This window comes from Ranitomeya variabilis, chromosome 5 (genome assembly GCF_051348905.1).
Source record: "Ranitomeya variabilis isolate aRanVar5 chromosome 5, aRanVar5.hap1, whole genome shotgun sequence".
Taxonomy (NCBI): domain Eukaryota; kingdom Metazoa; phylum Chordata; class Amphibia; order Anura; family Dendrobatidae; genus Ranitomeya; species Ranitomeya variabilis.
The window spans coordinates 274405771-274430564 of record NC_135236.1 but is presented as its reverse complement, the minus strand read 5'-3'; the positions used below and the strand labels follow the sequence as shown (position 1 = coordinate 274430564).

General features: G+C 46.4%; 1 protein-coding gene across 7 annotated transcripts in view; it reads left to right on the top strand.

Annotated features, from left to right (window-relative positions):
- The window catches only part of IMPDH1 (inosine monophosphate dehydrogenase 1), a 233617-nt gene that overhangs the window by 195637 nt on the left and 13186 nt on the right, over positions 1 to 24794 (top strand). For all 7 annotated transcript variants that reach the window (XM_077264357.1, XM_077264356.1, XM_077264361.1 and 4 more), the window contains exons 3-12: positions 1156 to 1204; positions 4364 to 4465; positions 4696 to 4770; positions 5130 to 5336; positions 5983 to 6070; positions 10246 to 10445; positions 10848 to 10938; positions 11154 to 11249; positions 11448 to 11591; positions 13329 to 13473. In XM_077264357.1, the coding sequence (XP_077120472.1) occupies positions 1156 to 1204; positions 4364 to 4465; positions 4696 to 4770; positions 5130 to 5336; positions 5983 to 6070; positions 10246 to 10445; positions 10848 to 10938; positions 11154 to 11249; positions 11448 to 11591; positions 13329 to 13473 (1197 nt within the window). The remainder of the gene's footprint in view (positions 1 to 1155; positions 1205 to 4363; positions 4466 to 4695; positions 4771 to 5129; positions 5337 to 5982; positions 6071 to 10245; positions 10446 to 10847; positions 10939 to 11153; positions 11250 to 11447; positions 11592 to 13328; positions 13474 to 24794) is intronic.

Here is a 24794-nt window from a genome sequence, read left to right as displayed (position 1 = left end):
CGACCATTATGGAAGTTGCGGGCTGACTCCACGCACTAGTGGCTCTATCTCTTATGTGAGTGCCACTCCCAAAGTGCCTTTTCCTTTTGCTGGGGATTTTTTTTTTTTTCTTTTTTTTCTGAAATGATTTTTTTTCCACATCTGATCGAAAGCACTGTGATTAAAGGGTTTTGTCCACTACTAGGACAACCCCTCCTTGAACTAAATGCTTGGTCCTAATAAAATTGAGAGCCTATACTTACCTGCTGTGCTGGCGCCGTTCCAATGGTGTTGACACTCTGTGCCAGGGCTCTCGTGCCGTGTTATGACACGTGAGCCCGGCACCCAATCAGCGCTGGCGTCATTGTCTTCGCCTTTGTACCGATTGAACATGAGGAAGAAGTCGGGGATCAACTGCAGCCCGAACTTCCTCTTCATGTTCAATCTGTACGAGGGCGAAGACAATGACGCCAGCGCTGATTGGGTGCCGGGCTCACGTGTCACAACACGGCACGAGAGCCCTGGGACCGCGAGTACTGACATCTCTGGGAGGTGAGCATAGTTTTATTTTATCATGGCCAAACATTTCGTTCAAGAAGGTTTGTCCTAGTAGTGGACAACCCCTTTAAGCCCTTTTTCCCTGTTTCCTCAACTGGCTGCAACCTTGGATAGTTATCTGTAGCTGGCAAGCCAAGCTCCTGTTTTGTGCACATGTGCCCTGCAACCTCAGCTGTGGAAAGTGATGTTACTAGGTGCCCACATAGGTGGTTGTGCCAGGTCTTACATAGGAGCTGCTCTTTGCATAGTCCTGATTAGACGACCACTTTAAGGAAACTGCTTTATAGGAGTTGTCCCAGAGTCTGCCCCAATCACAAAAACAGAGGTCCTGAGTATCTTGTGTGCTGGAAGCAGTAGGTGAGGATATGTAGTGCTGCTCTATTCACAGCTTAAGAAGTTGTGATTCTTGGGGATCTCGGCTGTATAGATCTTCACTTTAGGTGGAGGCCTATTCTGAAAAGCTTTGATCAGGTAAGTGGTAAAGACCAGTGGTGTTTGTAGGGCGTCTACAGAGGAATGGTCAGATTTTATATTTGGATGTATTTAGTTTTTACAAGCATACTGCACCGCTGCTACAGAAATAAAGTGGTTTGCTCATATCGCTTATTTCTTTTTCAGTGACTTTTTGATTCTTCCTGGATTTATTGATTTTACTGCAGATGAAGTGGTGAGTGATTTTCGTAGTCCCATAAGATTATACAATGTGCATATTCCTTTCCTGTTTGTCCCCAACAAGTCTAAAGCTATGTGGTGACTAAATTAAATTGTGTCCCTTTTATAAGTAATACGGTCAAGCTGAGAACAGCAGAATTGCGCCATTACTGGTTGATGATGAGTTAGTACAACAGCAGCTTCTTAATTGAATGATTTCCGCAGTGAAATGGATCTATCGAGCACTTAAGATCTTTTTGTGATGGTCAAAACTTTCCGGAACCGATAATCTCACATAATAAATCTAAGCTTTGAGTTGATCCACCCTTTTGTCAGAAGATTTTTCAGTAAATGGTTAGAAACCGTGCCAGAGGGCCCTATCTTAGGGCCAGCCTCACATATCCGCATCTCGTGGGCCATGTACGGATAGCAATTGTCTGAATCAAAATAGGGGCTGTGGCTTCTGATCAGAAGGCCTGCGCTCAGTTGTATGTCAGGTATATGTTAGTCTACGTTCACATTAGCGTTCGGCGCCGCAGCGTCGGGCGCCGCAGCGTCGCCGCATGCGTCATGCGCCCCTATATTTAACATGGGGGCGCATGGACATGCGTTGTGCTGCGTTTTGCGACGCATGGCCGCAAGCGTTGGGCGCAGAGAACGCAACAAGTTGCATTTTTTTTGCGTCCAACTTTCGGCCAAAAGACGCATGCGTCGCAAAACACAGCGTTTTAGCGTGCGTTTTGTTGCGGTTTTGTTTGCGTTGTGCGTTGCGTTGCCGACGCTGCGGTGCACAACGCAAATGTGAACGTAGCCTTAGTCGTAATTCGACTGATTGTGAGAGCACCATAATATTTATATTCCATAAACTGCTGTCTGAACATGCCCCATGAAATGTGGATGTGTGAAGCGGACTGTAGGTTAGGGCCCTCTGGTGCAGGCTCAAACCATGTACTGGAAATCCTACAATATTCCAAGCAAAAGGGAAATCGGCGGGATCCAAGCATTGATGCGTTATGTGAGATTATCAGGAACCAAGGGGTAGCGTTTCTCCTTACAAAGGTGTGACATGTCAAGCCGAGGTGAGGTGACTTTTAAGCCTCAATGCTCCTCTAGGAAACATGCACATTGTGTCTTCGGAGGGGAAGTGGATTTTAGGATTGCTACTTCCTATAGGTGGCACTAGTTCTAGTCCTCTCCCTCCCCGAAGAGACAGTCTGCATGTGAGATTATCAGCACTGATGTGTATGCTCCTGTTCAGTGCTCCTAATTCACTTCATGTCGTCCTAATGGGTTCCACCACCATCTTGTGGTCATTTGAAAGACTGCAGCTGAACGTCTCCATTCAAAATAAAGACTTCATTTACGGTAGGCTATTTGTCACCTTGTACAGGGATGACTTGAACGTTGAGAAAATATGAAATCGTAGTTGCCACTCCTGAACTAACGCATTGTAAACTGTGGCACCACAGTGTCTGCACGTTAGTGCTTTTCCTTGTCTATCGGCCTATTGGCATGTAAGTTCTCTGTTCTGTTTATTACAAGGAAGCATACTATGATGAGGTTTATGCTTCAGGAGTAATGTATAACCAGGGCTGTGGTGTCGGTAAGCCAAACCTCTGGCTCCAGTGCCTCAATTTCCATGAAACCGACTCTGGCTCCACTAAAATGGGCTCTGACTCCACAGTCCTGTGTATAACACATGTCCCCCAAAATGCTACCCTTCAGTGTTAGGCTATGTGCCCACGTTGCAGAAAACATAAAACACATGAGTTTTTATCTTGCAGAATGCTAGCGTATTCCAAGGGATTTGAAGCATCGCTTGGAAAAGTGATTAACAGGTTGGTCACACTTGTCAAGCATAGTGTTTGACAAGGGTGACCAACGTTTTACTATTGATGCTGCCTATGCAGCATCAATAGTAAAAGATAGTGTTTAAAAAAAAATATGGTTATTCTCACCTTCCGACCGCCCCCGATCTCCTCAGCGGCGCTCCCGGTACTTCCGTTCCCAGGGACGCTTTGCGCGAAGGACCTTTGTGACGTCACGGTCGCATGACCGCGACGTTATCCCAGGTCCTCTGCGCAATGCATCCCTGGTACACCGCTGAGAGGCGGCATGACTTTGGGGGCCATTAGAAGGTATGTATATCCTTATTTTTTTATTTTAATTTTTTTTTTTTTTACATGACTATGGAACCCAGGGCCTGGAGGAGAGTCTCCTCCTCCAGACCCGGGTACCATGCGCACATGAAGCGCTCACTTTACGCATGGTGGGCATAGCCACAAGCGTAAAGTGAGCGTTTCAATGCAATCCTATGGCTGTGGAATTGCTGCGATTCCGCAGAAATAATGAACATGCTGCGGATTTTACTGCTATGCGATTCCGCAGCATGGGCATAGCAACTGCAGAATCCCATAGGATTGCATGGGAATGCGGTTTTTAAGCGTTTCGGCTGTGGCAAAAAGCATTACAGAGACTCCTAAAAAACGCAACGTGGGCACATAGCCTTAATGTATGAAAATGTATTAAAGGGAATCTGTCACCTCGATATTTCCCTATACGCTGTAGCCACCGCCATCAGGGGCTTATCTACAGCATTCTGTAATGCTGTAGATAAGCCCCCGATAATCTAAAGATAAACACTTTAGATTATGCTCACCCAGGGGCGGACCCTGTTCTGTTCGGGTCCGATGGGCGTCACTGTCCGGCTCCTGTGCAAGCGTAATTCTCTGCCCTGTTGAGGGCAGAGCAAAGTACTGCAGTGTGCAGGCGCTGGGCTTCTCCGACCTTTCCCGGCCCCTGCGCACTGCAGTACTTTGCTCTGCCCTCAACAGGGAACACAAAGTACGCCGGAGCCGCAGCGTGTAGACAAGAAGAGGACGTCATAGTAAGAAGATGGGAGGCCCCGGACCACGACACCCATCGGACCGGACCGCCCCTGGGTGAGTATAATCTAACGTGTTTTTCTTATCTTTCATGTTACATCGGGGGCTTAAGTACAGCATTAAAGAATGCTGTACATAAGCCCCTAATGCCGGTGGCCGCAGCTTATAGAGCAAAATTGAGGTGACAGGTTCCCTTTAAGTGTTTGACCAGATGATTTTGTGAGAATTATAGTAAATATTTGTTTGCTCCATGCGGATATCTTGTGAAATAGTTGATGCTTTTTTTGCAGGATCTGACTTCTGCATTAACACGTAAGATAACTCTGAAGACCCCTTTGATTTCCTCTCCCATGGATACAGTGACGGAATCCGATATGGCTATTGCTATGGCGGTGAGTAGGAAGCACTGATCTATATGCTGCACACCATATTATATGTATTGTGTTTAATGGGAAAGAAAACATCGAGTTTTATATTGGTGTCTTCGTGACTTCTTGTAAAGGCTAACTCTGCACTCTATAAGTTGTGGGGGAAGTCTTATGTATGTTACTTTAGTATTGCTACTTAAAAAGTCATGTAATTAAGCATTTGCCTATTTTACGTTTGATTCCATGTATTACAGCTGATGGGCGGGATTGGTATTATTCACCATAATTGCACACCAGAATTTCAAGCTAACGAAGTCCGTAAAGTTAAGGTAACGTAAAAAAACAAATGTAATTATTAGGTTTTTTTTGGCAAAGCTTGTTGTGCTCTATGGCTTTTAATAGTTTTATTAGTTTTCTTGTTTCTAGTTTTTCTCCTCCGTTACATGTGAGCTTTGTTACACGAGTGGGTGAGGAGTGTTTACTTCCACTTGCATTACATGCATTATGTTGGTGGACTTGATTGATTTTCGGACTGAAATCCTCATTAAATCCTGACTGTGTGAATGGCCCTAAGCAGTGTTCTCTGCTGATGCATACCTCTTTCAGGTCCTGTTACGTTTGCTTGCATTTTCCCACACCATTTTATATATCTGACGTTATCTTCTCTGCTTCCTTCCCATTCCTCCAGAAATTTGAGCAAGGGTTTATTACTGATCCCGTTGTGATGAGTCCCAATCATACCGTCGGAGATGTTTTTGAAGCTAAAAACAGGCATGGATTTTCAGGCATGCCGGTGACAGAAACTGGCAAAATGGGCAGCAAATTAGTTGGAATTGTGACTTCAAGAGACGTAGATTTTTTGACGGAAAAAGACTATACTACGTACTTGAGTGAGGTAATATGTCAGTTCATACAATGGTTGTGATTATTATTTTTTTTAGATAGAAATGTCACATATACACTCTTCAGCACATGACGTGGAGTGCGCTTGCACGGGTTAATTTATTTTCACTCTCAACCTCTGTTTTAGGCTATAAAGTGAGCATAAATCTCACCCCAACATATTCAGCACACCCCGGCTTCTTAATTCACTGCCATCACTTATCAAACACATGGGGTGATGAGTCCCCAAAATATCACTCTGAAAGACTGTCTCCTTCTACTAGAGCATACAAGGTCAAACTTTATTAAAGATTTTATGCTTTAATATAAAAATAAACAGTGCTTACAATAAATATATAAAAAGGTTAACAATAGAATGACATACAAATATGCAAAACATGTATAAAATAAAAAGGGAGAAATAACAAATACCTGAACATTTGTCTTCAGTTACCATCTGTTTTCCTGAGGGACGGAGAAGTTCTCCATGGATCACATCAGCCCTTAGGCCGCCCTCAGACTTCTCTTTGTGTAACCCAGCTTTTTATAGCCCTGATCATAGGCTCATATTTCCAGGATGACCTGGGGGATACTTTTTTTAAAGTTGTCGCTGTTTTTGCCATTCTTGTCTAACCAAGTGCATGCCAATGTTTTCATAGGTGATGACAAAGCGTGATGAACTGGTTGTTGCTCCATCAGGAGTCACTCTAAAAGAAGCAAATGAAATCTTACAACGTAGCAAGAAAGGTATGTCCTTATTAATGACCCAAGCTGCTGAATGTAGAGGAGCAGAAGTTTGTGTCTGAAGGAACTGCATGAGAACACGGTGTACAGGGGTCTTTACATGTCGGCACATTCTTTACCTGGTGACCTTTTTATTGTTTTGCTGATTAGGTTGTGAGTTTTTATGAAGCAGGGTTATAATGGAGTTCTCAACAGACTTTCCAGCAGCTGCTATCATTTGATTAGTAATCTGAGCTGTTTGCAATGTGCATGTGCAATGTAGGTTCAGCATCTTGTCTTCAGTATACGCAGAAAATCATTCCCAACTGAGTGAATTATCGCCTTATCCCCAGGAGGATCTGAAGTTTCCTATGTGTATGCAGCAATGGCCAGGCATGCACGCCATTGCTCCATTCATTGCCTGTGGGACTGCCCAAGACAGCTGAGAGCTGTGCCCAGCAACTCTGGATGTCCAGCAGACCCCGAGTAGAGTAGTGGCTCATGTGGCGCCATTGTTCCATTTAAAGAAGGCATCTTGGAGCCCCTTCTCTGTATTGGTGACAATTCTGAGGATGGGACAGCAAGTTCTCTCTCATCTTGTGATAATGTGCGAAGATGGAAGAACACTTTTTGCGTCTTTTTCCAAAGTTCTACGTGTTGCCTAACATCTATTGAATGCAGCAGATGTTCAATTATTGAGCAGTATTTGCTACATATAACGGTGGCAGAAATATGGAGAATTAGTCCAATCAGACCCCTTCATAGATGATTCCATCTTAACAAAATTCTGACCAGGTGATACCAGGTTCATTTGTTTTCCTGATTTCCTCACGTGTTATGTAAAACCCTATGGCTGGGTCTTCGGGTGTTCTTACACATGTTCACGTCCCTGAGTGTATTTACACTGGTGTAGATGCTGCAGAAGCTCTCTGTTCTATAGTTTTAATTGTAGGCAGCATAGCCCTAAATTTTCCATGTGGTGTAACACTAAACTAAATGGCAGACAGACACCCTATCATCTGCACCTCTTCCCTCTTCTATGTTTATTTCCAAAAGAACAACAAAGCGTTTAGTATATGACCCTGGTGGTAACCACTTTGTACCCCAACCTTCCCAAGCACTAGGTGGGGGGGGGTGGAATATTAGGAGAATGTAACTTTTTATTATACAGAGGACCTTTTATCTAATTTGTGTATGTTGCTCTCCAAAAGGAGCAGCACACGGGAAGAAAATTCCAAATATACATGGTATAAAGACCCCCAGCCGTTACATAGGGTGAACTTTATGGACCTAGGTCTTTTCAACCTTTCTCCACCAGATATACATTTTAGCCCACAAGGTTATGTGTTGAAGAATCCCCTACTGATCTCCGTATTTCTTTACAATGGCAACACGGCTAGACTGCCAAAAATTAGCTGCTGGGAACTGCAGAGACCCAGTGGGGGGTCAGAAAAGTGATAACTGGTTTATTTTTGTTTTGTTAGTGTTTTTATCTGTTTGTCATGGTTGGACAGCTTCTTTTAAGTGGATCTTAACCTGATGATGCCATACTCATACACCTTGTTCAAATTGGCACGTCTTGTCACTGCTGCCCTCAAAGGGCAACATGAGAGGTAATAGGTCTCCTTAAAATGGGTTGTCCACTGTTAGATAACCTATTTACTTACCGGTTAACTAATTTAACCTATTCACTGCTAAAGTGCTCCCTGATAAAGGTTAAAAAAAAAATACATGAACACCTAGAACAGTGCCAATCCTGTGATATCGGTGCTCCTCTACCGGCAATCACATGACCACTGCAGCCAATCAGCTGCAGCTTTTCAGTTTGTTAAAGCAGACATCCTTTAATTTTTATAGAAGTAGTTGCTGTGGTGTTACTGAAAAACCTTTATCAACACGAACAATGTCTGATACCGATAGCCATGTTGAAATATGATGCTAGGGATGTGTTGGGTTCTTTTGTATGGTCTAAAATACAAGAGGATAGAGATCAGGTACAGGGTTGTGTCTTTTAAAAGCACAACAGCCAGTTCTGTGATCCACTGTTCACTGCAGAGCAGCATATAGTGGAGGGTAGACAGATATTTTTTTTTATCTGCTGTGTATTGAACCAAGGACTTGAAAACTATGTGGGGAGACTGACAGCGCATGTGTGACCAGCCTTTGGCTCATTGGATGGACTTTACAATTTAATGGGAATATGTCACCAAGTTGCCTCATAATCTCAGCAGCATAATGTAAAGACTGAGACCGATTCCAGTGACGTCACTTATGGTGCATTTACACAAACCAACTGCCAGCACGATGCGACCAACAATGGGTAAACTGTTATTGGTCCACAGTCGTTTAAATGCCTGTTAAAGCAGGCAGACCGCTGCAACTGATCTGAACAATCTATACTAGATCACTCAGTGCATGTAAGCTGCCAAGGTTCTCGGCAGTGCGAGTCCGTTTAGAACCGAGAGCTATGATCTTTTGTTCCGGACAAAAGATTATTTCACTCATTTAACAAGTTTTTTGCTTGCTCATTTGGTGATCGACAGCCTGTTTACATTGCAAGATAATCATTAAAAACGCTTGTTCATAATTACCTGCAATGAGTATTCACTTTATTATCTGTACAGTGGACATGTCGCAGTCATGCAATTAAAAGGCTTGTCCACTACTAACACAATCCCTTCTTGATCAAATTGTTTGGCCCCCATAAAATAATAAAGCCTATACTCTCCTCCCATGACAGTGCGGTTCCTGCGGTGTCGGTGCTCGCTCTCCCTGGGGCTGTGATGCGGTGTTGTGACATGTCACCGGCACCCAATCAGCGCTGGCGTTGCTGTCTCCGCCTTTAGACCAATCGGACTTCCACTACATGTTCGGACTGCAGCTGATCTTGGAATTCCTCTAACTGCTCAATTCATCTGGAGGCGGGGACAGTGACACCAGTGCTGATTGGTCACCGTTGTCATGTGTCACAACACCGAACGGGAGCCCAAGGGAGAGCGAGTGCCGACACTGCGGGAACGGCATCAACACGGGAGGGGAGTATAAGCTTTATTATTTTATGGAGGCCATGCGAGGGGTATGACAAGAAGTTGTCCAATATGTTCTAATTACTATTGTAAATACATGGACCACACATCCACATTATATACATTGGGCTATTGCTGCTATTGAACGTGATAAAATGTTGATGAGTTTTGGTACAGATTTTAAAAGCATTAATTTGCTTGTGGTGCATCTGTTTTTATTTACCATGACAAGTGCAATGTAAGTCTAGGACTGGGTCTTCTGGAGCCCTGGGAATATTTCACCTGCTGCAGACGTAGAGGAGATATTTGGCTCTATGCAATACTTATTTTAGGCTTAATGGAGGTTTTGATGGCTTTTAAAAATTTGGAGCATTGTCTTACTTAAATCTTTTGGAATTGCTCATTGACCAAAGGTAAGCGGGATCCTGGAGCAGATGCCTTCATCCTCAACCTCAATACTCCCTGTCTCCTTCCTGTCAGTAAGGGGGATGGCTACATGCCAGCAAAGACTGCAGAAATGGATTGTGGTGGTAAGGAAATGCTTACACAGAAAGAGGCCTATTAAAGGAAATGATTGCTGCATCTTGGGTTTTCAAGATGTTCTATGAGAATTAGCTTCTTGTAAAGCAGTGATTGGAGGAATTTTACACTAAGGGGCTATTGCTTGTGGTCTGTGTGACTTGGTATTTTAGGGTAAAAAAAGGTAAGTATTGGTGTTCAATAACATAACAAATTTGGTTTTACTCACAAATAATTAAATAACAAGTAAGATGGCAGGGTGGTGCACACTGAATGATGGAGGAAAAGGTGGCAGGGTGGTGCACACTGAATGATGGAGGAAAAGGTGGCAGGTTGGGGAGGTAGGTGCACGCTTAATGATGGAGAAAAGTAACACTGTAAGGCTATGTTCACACGTTGAGTAAATGGATGCTGAAGTTTCTGCACCATTTCTGCATCTCTTGGCAGGAAAAACAAGAATATCACCACTCTGAATTCTAACTTTAAAACCCTTAATGAATTTAGAGGCCCACTTCTATTAGTAACATGCAGCTTTCTATGGTGTACTCTTGCACTGCTTTACTAAGTCTGCTAACCAGCTATGCCATAAGCAGCCTTGTGCGCCTCTCCTTGTAATGGCTGTCAACGATAACATACTTTACCTTTTTACTACAGGAAAGCTGCCAATAGTGAACGACAGCGATGAGCTTGTCGCCATTATTGCCAGGACTGATTTGAAGAAGAACCGAGACTACCCTCTTGCATCAAAGGACTGCAGGAAGCAGCTGCTGTGCGGTGCCGCGGTTGGCACCAGAGAGGATGACAAATATCGACTTGATCTACTCATGCAAGCTGGAGTTGACGTTGTTGTCCTGGTATATATAATACATGAGATTTTTTTTTTTTCCGTGCTGTGTACATTTTTGGCATTAATCTGTATTTGTAGCAGCGCATGTGCAGCACAGCTCTTACAGCAATCGGTTGTTTATGTATTTGTTATATTTTACTTCATAGTAGCCAAGCAAGAGTCTGAGAAGTCTAAGGCTACGTTCCCACTATGAGCTTTTGCTGCATTTGTTGTTTTTTCGTGTAATGTCACCTAAAACGTCACTTTGTAAGATCAAAGGGCAATCTGGCAAGTCTGTTCTGTGATTGCCTTTTCATTGTAGTTAGTAAACGTTAACATTGTGTGTGAAGTCTAAAACTTATTTTTCTCCTTGTACTTGATTTTAATTCAATATGCATTGGCTTTTAAATGCTTTCTTCTTCCTCAACAGGATTCTTCACAGGGCAATTCTGTGTATCAGATAAATATGATCCACTACATCAAACAGAAATATCCTGAATTGCAAGTAGTTGGTGGAAATGGTAGGTGACTAGACTGAGATGGATATATTTGTGTGTGTTGCGCACTTTGTGTAGTCGCCTCCCCTGCAGTGGACCTGCTAAGGCTAGCAGACCACTCATTATGTTCCCAGTATGTACAGCTATTTTGCCCATTGCCCTCAATATTTGGAATTTGCTCTTAAAAATGGCATGTGTTCTGTAGGCATCTGTATACATGTGAATCTTTCTTCTGACAGTGGTGACGGCTGCTCAAGCAAAGAATCTCATTGATGCTGGTGTTGATGCTTTGCGTGTAGGCATGGGATGTGGATCGATATGCATTACTCAGGAAGGTAAGTGGTGGGCTGCTCTTCTACCCCCGACGTCCTGCTAATTAGTTAGCACTTGCTTTTCTATTTAGTCATATGTTCCGGACATTTGACTTGCTAGTATGAGTAGCAATATTTTGGAGATACAAGTTGAAATTTCTTAAGGGTTTGTTTTTTGTTTTTTTTTGTTTTTTTTTAACTCAAATTTGGTTTTTGTTCCAGTTATGGCCTGTGGAAGACCCCAGGGAACTGCAGTATACAAAGTTGCTGAATATGCCCGTAGATTTGGCGTTCCAGTTATAGCAGATGGGGGAATTCAGACCGTGGGACATGTGGTGAAAGCATTAGCTCTTGGAGCTTCTACAGGTAAGAGTCTATGAAATGAGAATTGTTTTTGTACGTGACACAATCTGATGATCTGTTTTGGTAACCATTATAATTGTGTAGGGGCAGAAATTTTCAGGTTACCATTCTTGTGACAGACGAAGAGAAATCACTTGATATGCATGTCCAGATATTCATCAATAGGACCTTACAATGCTGAAATCAATGGGTCTAACAAATTTAGTTTAACTTTGTCATGGGGGGAAAAAAAACCCTGCGTATTTAAAATGTCATGTGTGGATGACTGGACAGACCATTCAGTTAGCGAATCAGGTAACCTTAGGAGAACCACAACATGAGACCACTAGCTACTTTCTGTTAGTACACAAAATTAGCATTGACGGAAATGTACAGTAATTTGCAATAGGTCACTGTAGAAATGCAGCACAAACGGTCAGTTGGATCATGCCAAGGCAACACTACCCCTATTCCATAGTTACAAGCTCTTTGGTTTTTCTTGTCGTCAGGCTTTTATACTCCAAACTAATGGCATGTATGTAATGGTGCTTTAAAGCCGAGTGAATTCTTACCTTTGTTGTAGAAACCCATTTTGCTGTTAGAGAAATCCGTTATTGAAATTGTATGTTAGGCTACGTTCACATTTGCGTTGTGCGCCGCATGCGTCCTTTTTGGCCGAAAGTTGGACGCAAAAAAAATGCAACTTGATGCGTTTCTTGCGTCCAACGCTTGCGGCCATGCGGCGCAAAACGCAGCACAACGCATGTCCATGCGCCCCCATGTTAAATATAGGGGCGCATGACGCATGCGGCGGCGCTGACCGCTAATGTGAACGTAGCCTTAATGAGATGCAAGTGCAGTGGGCGGGCACTAAATTTACAGCTCTTTTGACACTTTACGTTTCCTGCCTGTCTCCAGGTCACTCATGGTTCAGTGGCCTGTCAGTTGGAGGAAGGGAGGCAGGAGAGCCGTAAATGTAGTACCCACCTCACTGCACTTTCATCTCATTGGCATACAATTTCAACTATGGGTTTCACTAATAAAGCAAAACTAATTTCTGCACCCAAAGTAAGGATTAAACAGTTTGTTGTAAAAAAAACAAAACAAACCACGACTCGACCTGGGTGCAGTGCTGACCACGCGTCAACAGCATGGCAGCTAATCGCTACGCGGCCCATTCCATCTACTCAAGCAGAGATGCTGAGCCCACATTGGCTGCAGCGCTGTTGCCGACAATAAGGATATGTTCACACGATCCTTTTTTTTTTTTTTTTAAGATAGATTTGAAGCGGGTCATTTGTGAAACCACCTGAAATAGTGGTAAAATAATTGCTTTTAACCTTTGCAATAGAAGGCAATGGGACGGCTAAAGAGATGCCTGCCATCTTTGAGGGCTTTGCTAGCTTTATTTGTTAATGTTTAGAAAAATAACGTTCCTAAAGCAACTGTAATAAGGCTCCCAAAAAATAGACTGAAAAAATGCTAAAAGCGCTCTGTGAAAAACCTAAAACAGCACTCATTTCAGATATACAAAGTGATTTCTTGAAGCAGCATCTGCTTGGAAAAAATAAATATTTTAACCACGTGCAACAAAAATGTTGTGCGAACATTCCCCAACTGACACTGGGAGCAGCTGCTGAGACTCAACCAAGGAGTCAACTAACTGCCTGGTGTCAGGGGTTTCCTGTAACGGGGAAAAAACCTTTAGTGCTTTTTCAATCTTTTTTTTGTTTTAACATTTATTTCCTATCCTCTGTGCAGTGATGATGGGTTCCTTGTTGGCTGCAACCACAGAAGCCCCTGGTGAATATTTCTTTTCTGATGGTGTGAGACTGAAGAAATACAGAGGAATGGGCTCACTGGATGCCATGGAGAAAAATACTAGTAGCCAAAAAAGATATTTCAGGTCTGCATAACCAATGCTTTTCTCCCAAATCCACTATCCATTTATGTTTTTCTCTTCGCCACGACAGCACCCACTTGAGAGAGGGGATCCGCCCCTTAGGAACAGGAAACCCTATGGAGAGAATAAAAGGGGCGGTCCCCCTCGCTCCCACAGTTGGTTTCCTGTTCCTAAGGGAACCCATGGAGAAGAGGATACCTAGCCTGGATGCCGCCTGTGCGGTTTACCTGTGAGGACGGCAGGGGCTCCAGTGCTGGAAGCAGCGTCGGGGGTCCTGGTGTCAGTTTTCCCCCCTCTGCTGGCAGGCTCCGTGAGGCCAGGGCAGGAGGTCACATGGATCACGGGCAGGAGGACGCATCAGCGGGCCTGCGGCAGATATTCATGCTCCGATGCGCGACGCTGCTGCTAGCGATATGCGCGAGTGTGTAGCTGCCATTTGGCTCCCCTGGAGGTGATATGGAAGCGTCCAGGGCGAGAGCCAGAGGAGAGATGACGCCGGGCAGTGCACACAAGATCCAAGATGGCCGCGACCCGGAAGTGGTGAGGACTTCCGGGTTCAACAGGAAGAAGATGGCTGCGCCCAGCATTGAATGACGCCGGCTCTGATTCCTCGGCGTCCAAGCATGGCGACGCCACCTCAGGACTCAGCGGTGCTTTCAGAGGTCACAGCTAACTTCCCTCGCAGCAGCGCATGCAGCGGACGAAATTCCTCCTCAAAGAGCACAAAAGAGAAGAGATCTGACCGATCTTCATCTCAGCCTGTGCTTGCATCTCCTCCTCTACGGCCGGTACCTTGACCATCTGCTTCACTGGGGTGAGTGTGTACCCTCCCTATTAAGCTAATCATGGCCCCTCTTATTTATATACCCTAGACAAAAAGATCGAAATCGAAGCACAGACAATGTGCCTTATGTACCCAGCCCCTCCCGGATAATTACACAAAGAAAATGTGTTATGTCTGTATTGAGAGTGATCAGGGACGAGTTACGAGCGTTCCGTAGTTCAGAAAGTATTCCTGAAACTAAGAGCAGGAAGTATAATTCTCCAAGATCAGATCATTCTTCTGATAAGGAAGATACGGATGTGTCCCTGGAATATAATTCCTCGGAAGGGGAGCAAGATATGTGCTTTCCTACAGACAGTATAGATAATCTTGTCAGGTCTGTATTTAACACCGTGGGTATAAAAGAAAGTAAAGACCTTAGGACACCGCAAGATATAATGATCGCAGGATTGTCAGAAAAGAAAAGGCCTACCTTTCCCGTAATAACACCAATCAAAGATCTGGTTAAGAAAGAATGGGAGAGTCAGGGGCAGAGAGGATTACCATCGTCATCAAAGAGGCGTTATCCCTTTAAGGATGAGGACATGTCTGTGTGGGTTAAAGCCCCGAAGGTAGACGCAGCGGTGGCATCTATGTCCAAAGAATCCTTGCTGCCTGTGGAAGATTCTGGTTCCTTACAAGACCCCCTAGATCGCAAAGCTGACTCTTTGTTAAAACGGGCATGGGAATCATGTACTGGGGCATTCAAACCGGCTATATCAGCTACATGTACGGCAAAGTCCATGTTAGTCTGGCTTAATGACCTGGAGGAAGGTCTAAAAAGGGGGCCTGTCTAGAGAAAAACTGATCTCTTTAACCCTAATCAGAGGCGCTACAGCATTTTTAGCGGACTCATCTGCAGACTCTATCAGGTTGGCTGCCAAGTCAGCAGGCCTCACTAACGCGGCCCGTCGCGCCCTGTGGCTAAAAAGGTTGGAAGGGAGACGCCCAAACAAAAATCAAATTATGTGGCCTTCCATGCCAGGGTGAGTACCTTTTTGGTACAAAGTTAGATGAGATTCTAACTAAGGCGGGTGAAAGAGAAAAGGGATTCCCTAATAGCTTTTTCCATCTTATAGGAGAGCATTCCGAAGACCCATCCTTAATAAAAGGGATTTTAAAAACCAAGACCGCTGGGCCAATAGAGATAACAAACAAAGAGGCACCTTTTTCGGGAGACGTCCATTTAAAATGGAAGACAAACCGCGTTAGTGCAGATTTGCCAGTAGGTGGCAGATTGTCCTTTTTCACCACACAATGGTGTGCAGTTACATATAACTCCTGGGCAACTAGCCTCATAACTTTAGACTTAAAATTAAAGTTTGCCCGAGTCCCTCCGGACTCATTCCTATTGACTTCTTTAAAGTCTGAAGCCCAACAACAATTTTTGGAACAGGAAATAATTCATCTCCTATCCAAGAGAGTATTAGTGGAAGTTCCGTTCCATCAGAGGGGAAAAGGTTTTTACTCCCCTTTATTTTTGATCCCAAAGCCTGACGGATCATATAGGGCTATAATAAATCTTAAAAAAAAAAAAAAAAAAAAAAAAAATTGAATCTCTTTCTAGTAAATCAAACCTCCAAGACGGAATCAATTAGGTCCACAGTAAAACTTCTATTCCCTGGGTGCTTTATGGCAGTCCTCGACCTAAAAGATGCATATTACCATCTACCAATTTATATTGAACATCAGCAATATCTGCGTGTAGCAATCATGATCAAGGGGCAAATACGTCATTTTCAATACACAGCAATGCCCTTCGGACTGTCAATAGTTCCCGGAGTCTTTTCTAATGTCGGAAGTAATGTCGTTTTTAAGATTAAAAGATACCCTCATAGTTCCATATTTAGATGACCTTCTGGTGGTAAGAAACTCCCCCTCACAATGTGAACAGCCCCTATCTGATACGATCTCATCTCTACAGGAAATGGGATGGTTAATTAACTGGGAAAAATCCAGATTATCTCCAACAACCCGTCAGACATTTCTGGGTCTTATCCTAGACTCTGAATGTCAGCGATGCTTCCTCCCAGAATCCAAACAGTTAAAAATAAAAAAGAAAGTACAATCAGTTATTAATAACCCGGTAATTTCCCTTAGAGAAGGTATGTCTCTTTTGGGTTCCTTTACATCATATATTCCGGCGGTTGCATGGGCTCAGTTTCACGCTAGGCGGTTACAATACACAATTTTACGGGAAGATGAAAAATTGCAAGGCCATTTGAGTAGTCGCCTCTGCCTCCCATTAAATGTGTTAGTCTCTCCACTGGTGGTTAGAACCAGACCATCTGATCGGTGGAGTCCCCTGGGTGATTAAACCTTCAAGAATAATTTTTTTCTGACGCCAGTCCTACTGGTTGGGGAGCACATTTGGAAGACCAGATAGTTCAGAGCCAATGGTCTCTTAGTGAGTCGAAGGATTCCTTTAATGAAAGAGAGCTGAAAGCAGTTTATCATGCCATATGTAAATTCCTTCCACAGTTACACGGAACTCACACAAGGATACTGTCAGACAACATGATATCCGTTGCATATATAAACCATCAAGGAGGAACCCAATCGGGAACTCTCATGTCTAAAACAGACAAGATCCTATCTATGGCCGAGATACATTTCCGGTCTTGGTCGACATTGCATGTCAGAGGAGTGGAAAATTCGAAGGCAGATTTCCTCAGCCGTCACTCTCCACCAAGGAGAGTGGGAACTCAGTCGGCATATCTTCAAGATGATAGCCAAGAGGGGGGGCACCCCCGACATAGACCTGTTTGAAACAAGAGGCAACAGACAGGTCAAAAAGTTCGCTTCATTGTTCCTGTCCGACAACCCAGATATCCTAAATGCTCTCCAAGTTCCATGGACATTCCGACAAGCTTATGCCTTCCCTCCATTAATACTCCTTCCGACCGTAATCAGGAAGATAAGGGAAGACAAAGCGAGCATAATCCTAATAGCACCATTCTGGCCCAAGAGGCCATGTTTTTCGTGCCTCAGGGCCATGTCGCTTGCAGATCCATGGATCCTTCCAGAGACTCAGGACCTTCTCTCTCAGGGTCCCTTCAACCACTATCATGTGAAGGGCCTACGGTTGACAGCCTGGTGTTTGAAAGGCAACTATTAAAACTAAGGGGGTTTTCAGAGAGATTGATTGATTGATACCCTTCTACTTAGTAGAGAGAGGTCTACAACAACCATATATGTGAGAATATGGGGAAAAAATTTCTAACTTTCTACCCTGCAGCTCTATCAGAAGAAATTCCTATTTCTGCAATTTTAGAATTTCTTCAGAAAGGACGTGACTTAGGCTTATCGGTCAGTACACTAAAAGTGCAGGTTTCTGCTCTAGGAGCTCTGTATAGTCACAATATTGCAGGAGACAGATGGGTAGCACGGTTCATCTCAGCATGCCAACGGGCAGAACCAATCCAGATTCCCCACATATCACCATGGGATCTTAATCTAGTTCTAGAGGCCCTAACAGGGGGACCATTCGAGCCTATACACTCAGCCCATATAAAGTATGTTACTCTTAAAACAGCTTTCCTTGTTGCTTTAGTATCAGCCAGAAGAGTAGGCGATATTCAGACGTTATCGATAGATCCTTCCTTTCTGTCAATTTTCCAGGATAGGATTGTCTTAAAAACAGACCCTTCTTACGTACCTAAAGTACGGACCAAGTTTCACAGATCCCAAGAGATCTTCCTTCCTTCCTTCTATAGTAATCCCACAAATCAGGAAGAGGAAAGGTACCATACTTTAGATGTTAAAAGAGCAGTAATAGCTTACCTAGACAGAACTAGCCCCTGGAGGAAGAGCAGGGCTCTCTTTGTTTCCTTCCAGGGCCACAAGAAAGGTTCTGGTGTCACGAAGAACACGTTGTCTCGATGGATTTCGGACGCAATTTGTCTGGCCTATTCAGCAAAGGGGAGAATCCGCCCGAGACTGTAAAAGAACACTCTACCCGTGCGATGTCTTCATCCTGGGCTGAGAGAGCGGAGGTTCCAATAGAACTGATATGTAAGGCCGCAACCTGGGCTTCTCCTACTACCTTCTATACTCACTATAGATTGGACTTGTCTTCCTCATCTGACTTGTCTTTCGGTAGATCTGTTCTTAACACGGTGATCCCTCCCAAATGACTATCTCTGTAAGTCTCTCAAGTGGGTGCTGTCGTGGCGAAGAGAAAACACCGGATTACGTACCGGTAATGCTCTTTTATAGAGCCACGACAGCACCCCTTCACTTCCCTCCCTAATAAGTAAATTTTATATATGAGCACTGATAAGGGTGAATGGTTCTTGTAGTTAGCTATACTTATGTTAACTAAAGATAAACGATGATATTGGATTGCCTACTAATACTGGTGGGCGGTTCCTCTCATTCTCTGTAACCCAACTGTGGGAGCGAGGGGGACCGCCCCTTTTATTCTCTCCATAGGGTTTCCTGTTCCTAAGGGGCGGATCCCCTCTCTCAAGTGGGTGCTGTCGTGGCTCTATAAAAGAGCATTACCGGTACGTAATCCGGTGTTTCTCTTCTCCTCAAACCTAGACAAAGTTGTCTCGTCCTTAGGACATTTAGTTGTGTTTAAAGCCAAGACCATCAAATTCTAATCAGGCCCCCATACAAAAGAGATCAGTCTGGCTGAGCCTGGCATTTTGTGTTCGATTAGTCAACCACCAAGTGTTTCTTTGGGGTCACCTGAGTCTTCCCTGACATAATCTGTTGGAAGTCAATTGCTTGATCTTGGGCTACGTTCACATTTGCCTTGTGCGCCGCAGCGTCGACGACGCAACGCACAACGCAAATGTAAACGCATGCACAACGCAGCGTTTTGTGACTCATGCGTCCATTTTTGCATGGTTTTGGGCGCAGAAAAAACTGCAACTTGCTGCGTCCTCTGCGCCCTGACGCATGCACCACAGTGACGCATGCGTCACAAAACGCAAGTGCAACGCATGTCCATGCGCCCCCATGTTAAATATAGGGGCGCATGATGCATGCGGCGACGCTGCAGCGCCGAACGCTAATGTGAACGTAGCCTTAAGCCGCTGCTGGAGGAGCCTTGTCAGTAGCCCTTGTAAGGTTTCTCTTACTGAGAGTGTTGGGGGACACTCACTTGGCCGCGATATTCAAGCACACGGGCACGGGTTTATAAAACAAAGCAGTCCATGCGGTTTATTAAGCCTCATAAACCGGGTTACGCACAGTTCATAACATGAAACACAACAGGCACCAACTGGTGATATTTACTTGCAGCTTCTAACACTTCAGTGTACGGCTTTGCCTCACGGCCACTAACACGCTGGTCCTCCCTTAACCAGTTCCCAAGGGAGACCACATAGTTCATAGAACTTCACAAGCACTACCGGCCTGTACGATACCTGACGGGAGCTCCGGCTCCACCTGCTGACTCCTCGCCAGTCCACACCTCCGGGTAAGCTGCCTTACAGGGATCACCAACTTGCCTGGCCGGCACGCACTAGTCAGTCCAGACCTCACCGAAGGACTCCAGCTTCCCCAGACTCCGTTAACACTCTTCTGGGTAAGCTGCCTAACAGGGATCCCCAACTTGCCTGTCCGGCATACAGTAGTCAGTCCAGACCTCACCGAAGGACTCCAGCTTCCCCAGTTCCACTGTGCACTGCTCCGGGATCCGGTCCTCCTACTAGGACCTCCCACGCCAGCAGGTGCTTTCCAGGAAGCCTCCTCTCAGGCTTCCAACACAGGAACACACCGAGCCCTCAGAAACTCCCTCAGGGATTTTGCACTTGGACCCTTCAGGTCCAAACACTGGAACCACACAGGAACATGTGACCCACACTCTGGTCACGTTATGTACCTGTAACCACACCCACAGTAATGGATCACATGGACTGGTCACGTGATCCTGACATCACTGCAGGTCAATTCTCACGGCCTCAATACAACTCCGTGCAGATCCCGGGGAGACCATGCAGCGCCCCCTACCTGTTACAGGGGTTACTGCATCACATATATCACATATCCTCCCCCTCTGTTCACACCTGTAGGGTTGAACACCTGTCATACACGTGGGATCACGGGATATGTCATGCATGTTTGCTTGCCCTTCCTGTCGAGAGAACCGTCTCAGTCGGTTTTGAGCATCACACAGACCCATCCAGTTGTTGAGTTTACCCCGCCCCCAGCGGTCAACATGTAGGCCTTGAGGTTTGGCCCTTAAGTTACAGTCTGTCCGTGACACCAAACCTTTAGTCAAGTTTGTCTTTTTACTCGACCTTTCTCTCCAGGGTCGCCACCCACGGTTGGTACGGACATTAGTCCCACTTACAGTCGAGACTAGCAACTGATCAGAGTCTGACCCTCCATCACTACGTCTACTACTGTACATGTCCTTTTTGTTTCCTTTTCGTTGGGAAGAAGGCGGCTGCCACCTTGTGTTCTGCAGCTGTTTATTGACCTGCCGTCTGTACAGTCTCAGCTGCTCTATTTCTCTCAGGTAGGCCACGCGATACTTCAGGAGCATCCGGATATTCGCTAGACTCTCCTTGGACCCGACAACCAGGAATGACACCATTCCATCTTCACCCACCTGGGCCTTGTCTTCAGCCGGAATCCTCAGTCTCTTCACACCGGACACATCCACCATCTCCTGCATCGCTTTTCCAAATCAGCCAGTGAGCTTCGCTACCAGAGCTCTGGGCACTTGGACTGTGTCCTCCACCAAACCCAGACGACTTTGAGCTTTCCTGGCTTGCTCCAAACAACGAGTGGCCTCACCATTCCCCAACAGGACCCTCTGTTTCGTGCAGAGGCACCGTAGGTGCATGTCCCTCAGGACAGCCACCCTCTTCACTGTGACTTCCTTAGTAGACAGTACCACCAACTGTTTCGTCTCCAGTGCCCAGTGCACACTACACGCTTCCACTGCCTTTTTAAAGGCCTCATGCACACCCTCGCGGGTACATGCATCTTGCGCCTCTACGGGTACATCTATCACGCACTTGAAGAGCGGAGTCTCACTTCCTTCAAGAACAGATGGCTCCTGCCTTGCCATGGACCTTTCCATCAAGACACCTGTCACAACCGGGTGACCATCTTGTTCTGCTTTTAGCGCCAACTCCTCTTCAGCTTTACTCTCATTACCACTCTGGTACTGGCACGAGAAGTCTGCGACCACCACCTCTTTTCCTTGTAGAGGGCCTTTTAGTGCTTCTCTAAGCACTACAATGTCTTCCTTTAGGGTCTGATACACACTTTGCCACCTGAACAGGTGGCCTCTGAGCTCCGAGACTTCCTTCTCCAGCTCATCCACTCTGCGCTCAGCCGCTTGTTTCAGGACCCTTTCTTGTTCGACATGGTCGTTCACCGTCTCTATAACCAATTCCATCTCGCTTCTCCCATCCTCCGGATTGGTGAAACATCCATCACTTGAGGAGGTATTCACTTCCGGCACCATCTCCCTGGTGGCCTCCTCCACTTCCGCACCCTCCGACTCTGCACTGTCAGGGTCGGCCCTCTCTTGGGTCTCAGCGGTGACGTCATTAGGTTCGTCCCTTTTTCCCTGGGACTTCAGAGTTCTTCATACACCCCAGGTCCTCAGCATCTTCCGTCAATTCCCCACACGGAGCAACGGGTTCAGCCCCTTTGGCTCTTTTACGTCTCCGTCGACGGGAGGAAGAATTGCCTGAGTCAACCTTATTACACTCTTTTCCACTGGCGTCACCGTCTGAATGGGAGTCGCCACCAATCGTCACCACAGGTCCTGGACCCCGTCCTCCACCCGTCAGCACAGGTCCTGGACCCCGTCCTCCACCTGTCACCATAGGTCCTGGACCCCGTCCTCCACCCGTCAGCACAGGTCCTGGACCCCGTCCTCCACCCGTCAGCACAGGTCCTGGACCCCGTCCTTCACCTGTCACCATAGGTCCTGGACCCCGTCCTCCACCCGTTACCACAGGTCCTGGACCCCGTCCTCCACCCGTTACCACAGGTCCTGGACCCTGTCCTCCACCCGTTACCACAGGTCCTGGACCCCGTCCTCCACCTGTCACCAGGGCATATGCGCTTGTTACTGGCCATGATTTATCACAGTCACCCCCTGAATCTGTGTCACACCCCACAGTCTGATGACCCTGCAAGTCACTCTCTGTCTGGGTGTCAGCTCCACGTGTTTTATCCAGCAGACCACTATCAGTCGTATTGTGGCACACTCCAGGTGACGTCAGGTCAGTTAGTTGGACAGTCGCACCTTTCCCTCTGGTCAGGCCTGCCTTTTCAACATTACTAACTGACATCCACATTATATCCACAAACACTTCAGCCTTTTCCCACAGTGCTACCAAATCTTGTCCTATTACCATAGGATACGGCAAGATCGGGTCTACAACCACCTCATGGTATGTGGAAACCTCCGCTGCGACAATGTAGATAGTGGCTACCTGGAGATATTCAGTGTCGCCAGGTGACACAGAATCTCCTGGACGGGTTCTCAGCACAGACGCTTCTCTCCCCGGGTCTATCAACCCTTGCACACACTTTCCATCCAGCCAAGGACACAGTCGTGACACCTCACTGATTGCCGCCCCTTTTTTGGCTCCGCCCCCTTTCTGGGCAAGTGCTCCGCTTTTTGATACCACCCCGGTTCGAGATTCAGCCCCCCTTCGGGATTCCACCCCTTTTTGGGCCATTACCCCTATTCGGTTTACCGCCCCTTTTTGGGTCTCCGCCCCCTTTTGGGCAACCATCCCTGTTTGGGCCACCGCTCACTATTAGGGATAATCCCCTCCCTGGGATACACCCCGTGGACTCCCCCACGGCACTCAGGCCCCAGTTCACACAGTACACCCCAATGTCTCTGGGCTTGTACTGGCCCTTTAAGAGTCTGCACAAAAAGAGAAAAAAAAATTTTTTTATTTTTTTTTTCTGTCACTTCACCAGCTCCTGCTGGTACCGCCACAGCTTCCGCTGCAGTCACACACAACCGGCACCTCCAGGTGCTGCCAACCACAAGCCACTACAGCTCCGCCTGCTGTGGACCCTCTCGCTGCAACCACGGCTACTCTCCACACGGCTCTGCACGGCTCCACCGCTGCCGCTTGTCACCTTCGTGACCCCGCCGAGTCACAGCAGACGCTTGTCACTTTCGTAACCCCGCCGAGTTACCGCTAGACGCTTGTCACCTTCGTGGCTCTGCCACAGCAATTAACTCCACGTGTGCTAGCGGGATTGTTGCCAAAATTCTCCACCAATTGTAAGGTTTCTCTTACTGAGAGTGTTGGGGGACACTCACTTGGCCGCGATATTCAAGCACACGGGCACGGGTTTATAAAACAAAGCAGTCCATGCGGTTTATTAAGCCTCATAAACCGGGTTACGCACAGTTCATAACATGAAACACAACAGGCACCAACTGGTGATATTTACTTGCAGCTTCTAACACTTCAGTGTACGGCTTTGCCTCACGGCCACTAACACGCTGGTCCTCCCTTAACCAGTTCCCAAGGGAGACCACATAGTTCATAGAACTTCACAAGCACTACCGGCCTGTACGATACCTGACGGGAGCTCCGGCTCCACCTGCTGACTCCTCGCCAGTCCACACCTCCGGGTAAGCTGCCTTACAGGGATCACCAACTTGCCTGGCCGGCACGCACTAGTCAGTCCAGACCTCACCGAAGGACTCCAGCTTCCCCAGACTCCGTTAACACTCTTCTGGGTAAGCTGCCTAAGGCTACGTTCACATTTGCGTTGTGCGCCGCAGCGTCGGCGCCGCAGCGCACAACGCAAACAAAAACGCGGCAAAACGCTGCGTTTTGCGCCGCATGCGTCCTTTTTGGCCGAAAGTTGGACACAAAAAAAATGCAACTTGAAGCGTTTCTTGCGTCCAACGCTTGCGGCCATGCGGCGCAAAACGCAGCACAACGCATGTCCATGCGCCCCCATGTTAAATATAGGGGCGCATGACGCATGCGGCGCCCGACGCTGCGGCGCTGACCGCAAATGTGAACGTAGCCTAACAGGGATCCCCAACTTGCCTGTCCGGCATACAGTAGTCAGTCCAGACCTCACCGAAGGACTCCAGCTTCCCCAGTTCCACTGTGCACTGCTCCGGGATCCGGTCCTCCTACTAGGACCTCCCACGCCAGCAGGTGCTTTCCAGGAAGCCTCCTCTCAGGCTTCCAACACAGGAACACACCGAGCCCTCAAACTCCCTCAGGGATTTTGCACTTGGACCCTTCAGGTCCAAACACTGGAACCACACAGGAACATGTGACCCACACTCTGGTCACGTTATGTACCTGTAACCACACCCACAGTAATGGATCACATGGACTGGTCACGTGATCCTGACATCACTGCAGGTCAATTCTCACGGCCTCAATACAACTCCGTGCAGATCCCGGGGAGACCATGCAGCGCCCCCTACCTGTTACAGGGGTTACTGCATCACATATATCACACCCTCCTAGACAACACGGGAGCTCTCAGCCCAGCTTCCCTACATATGTGAGAATCGGGAGAA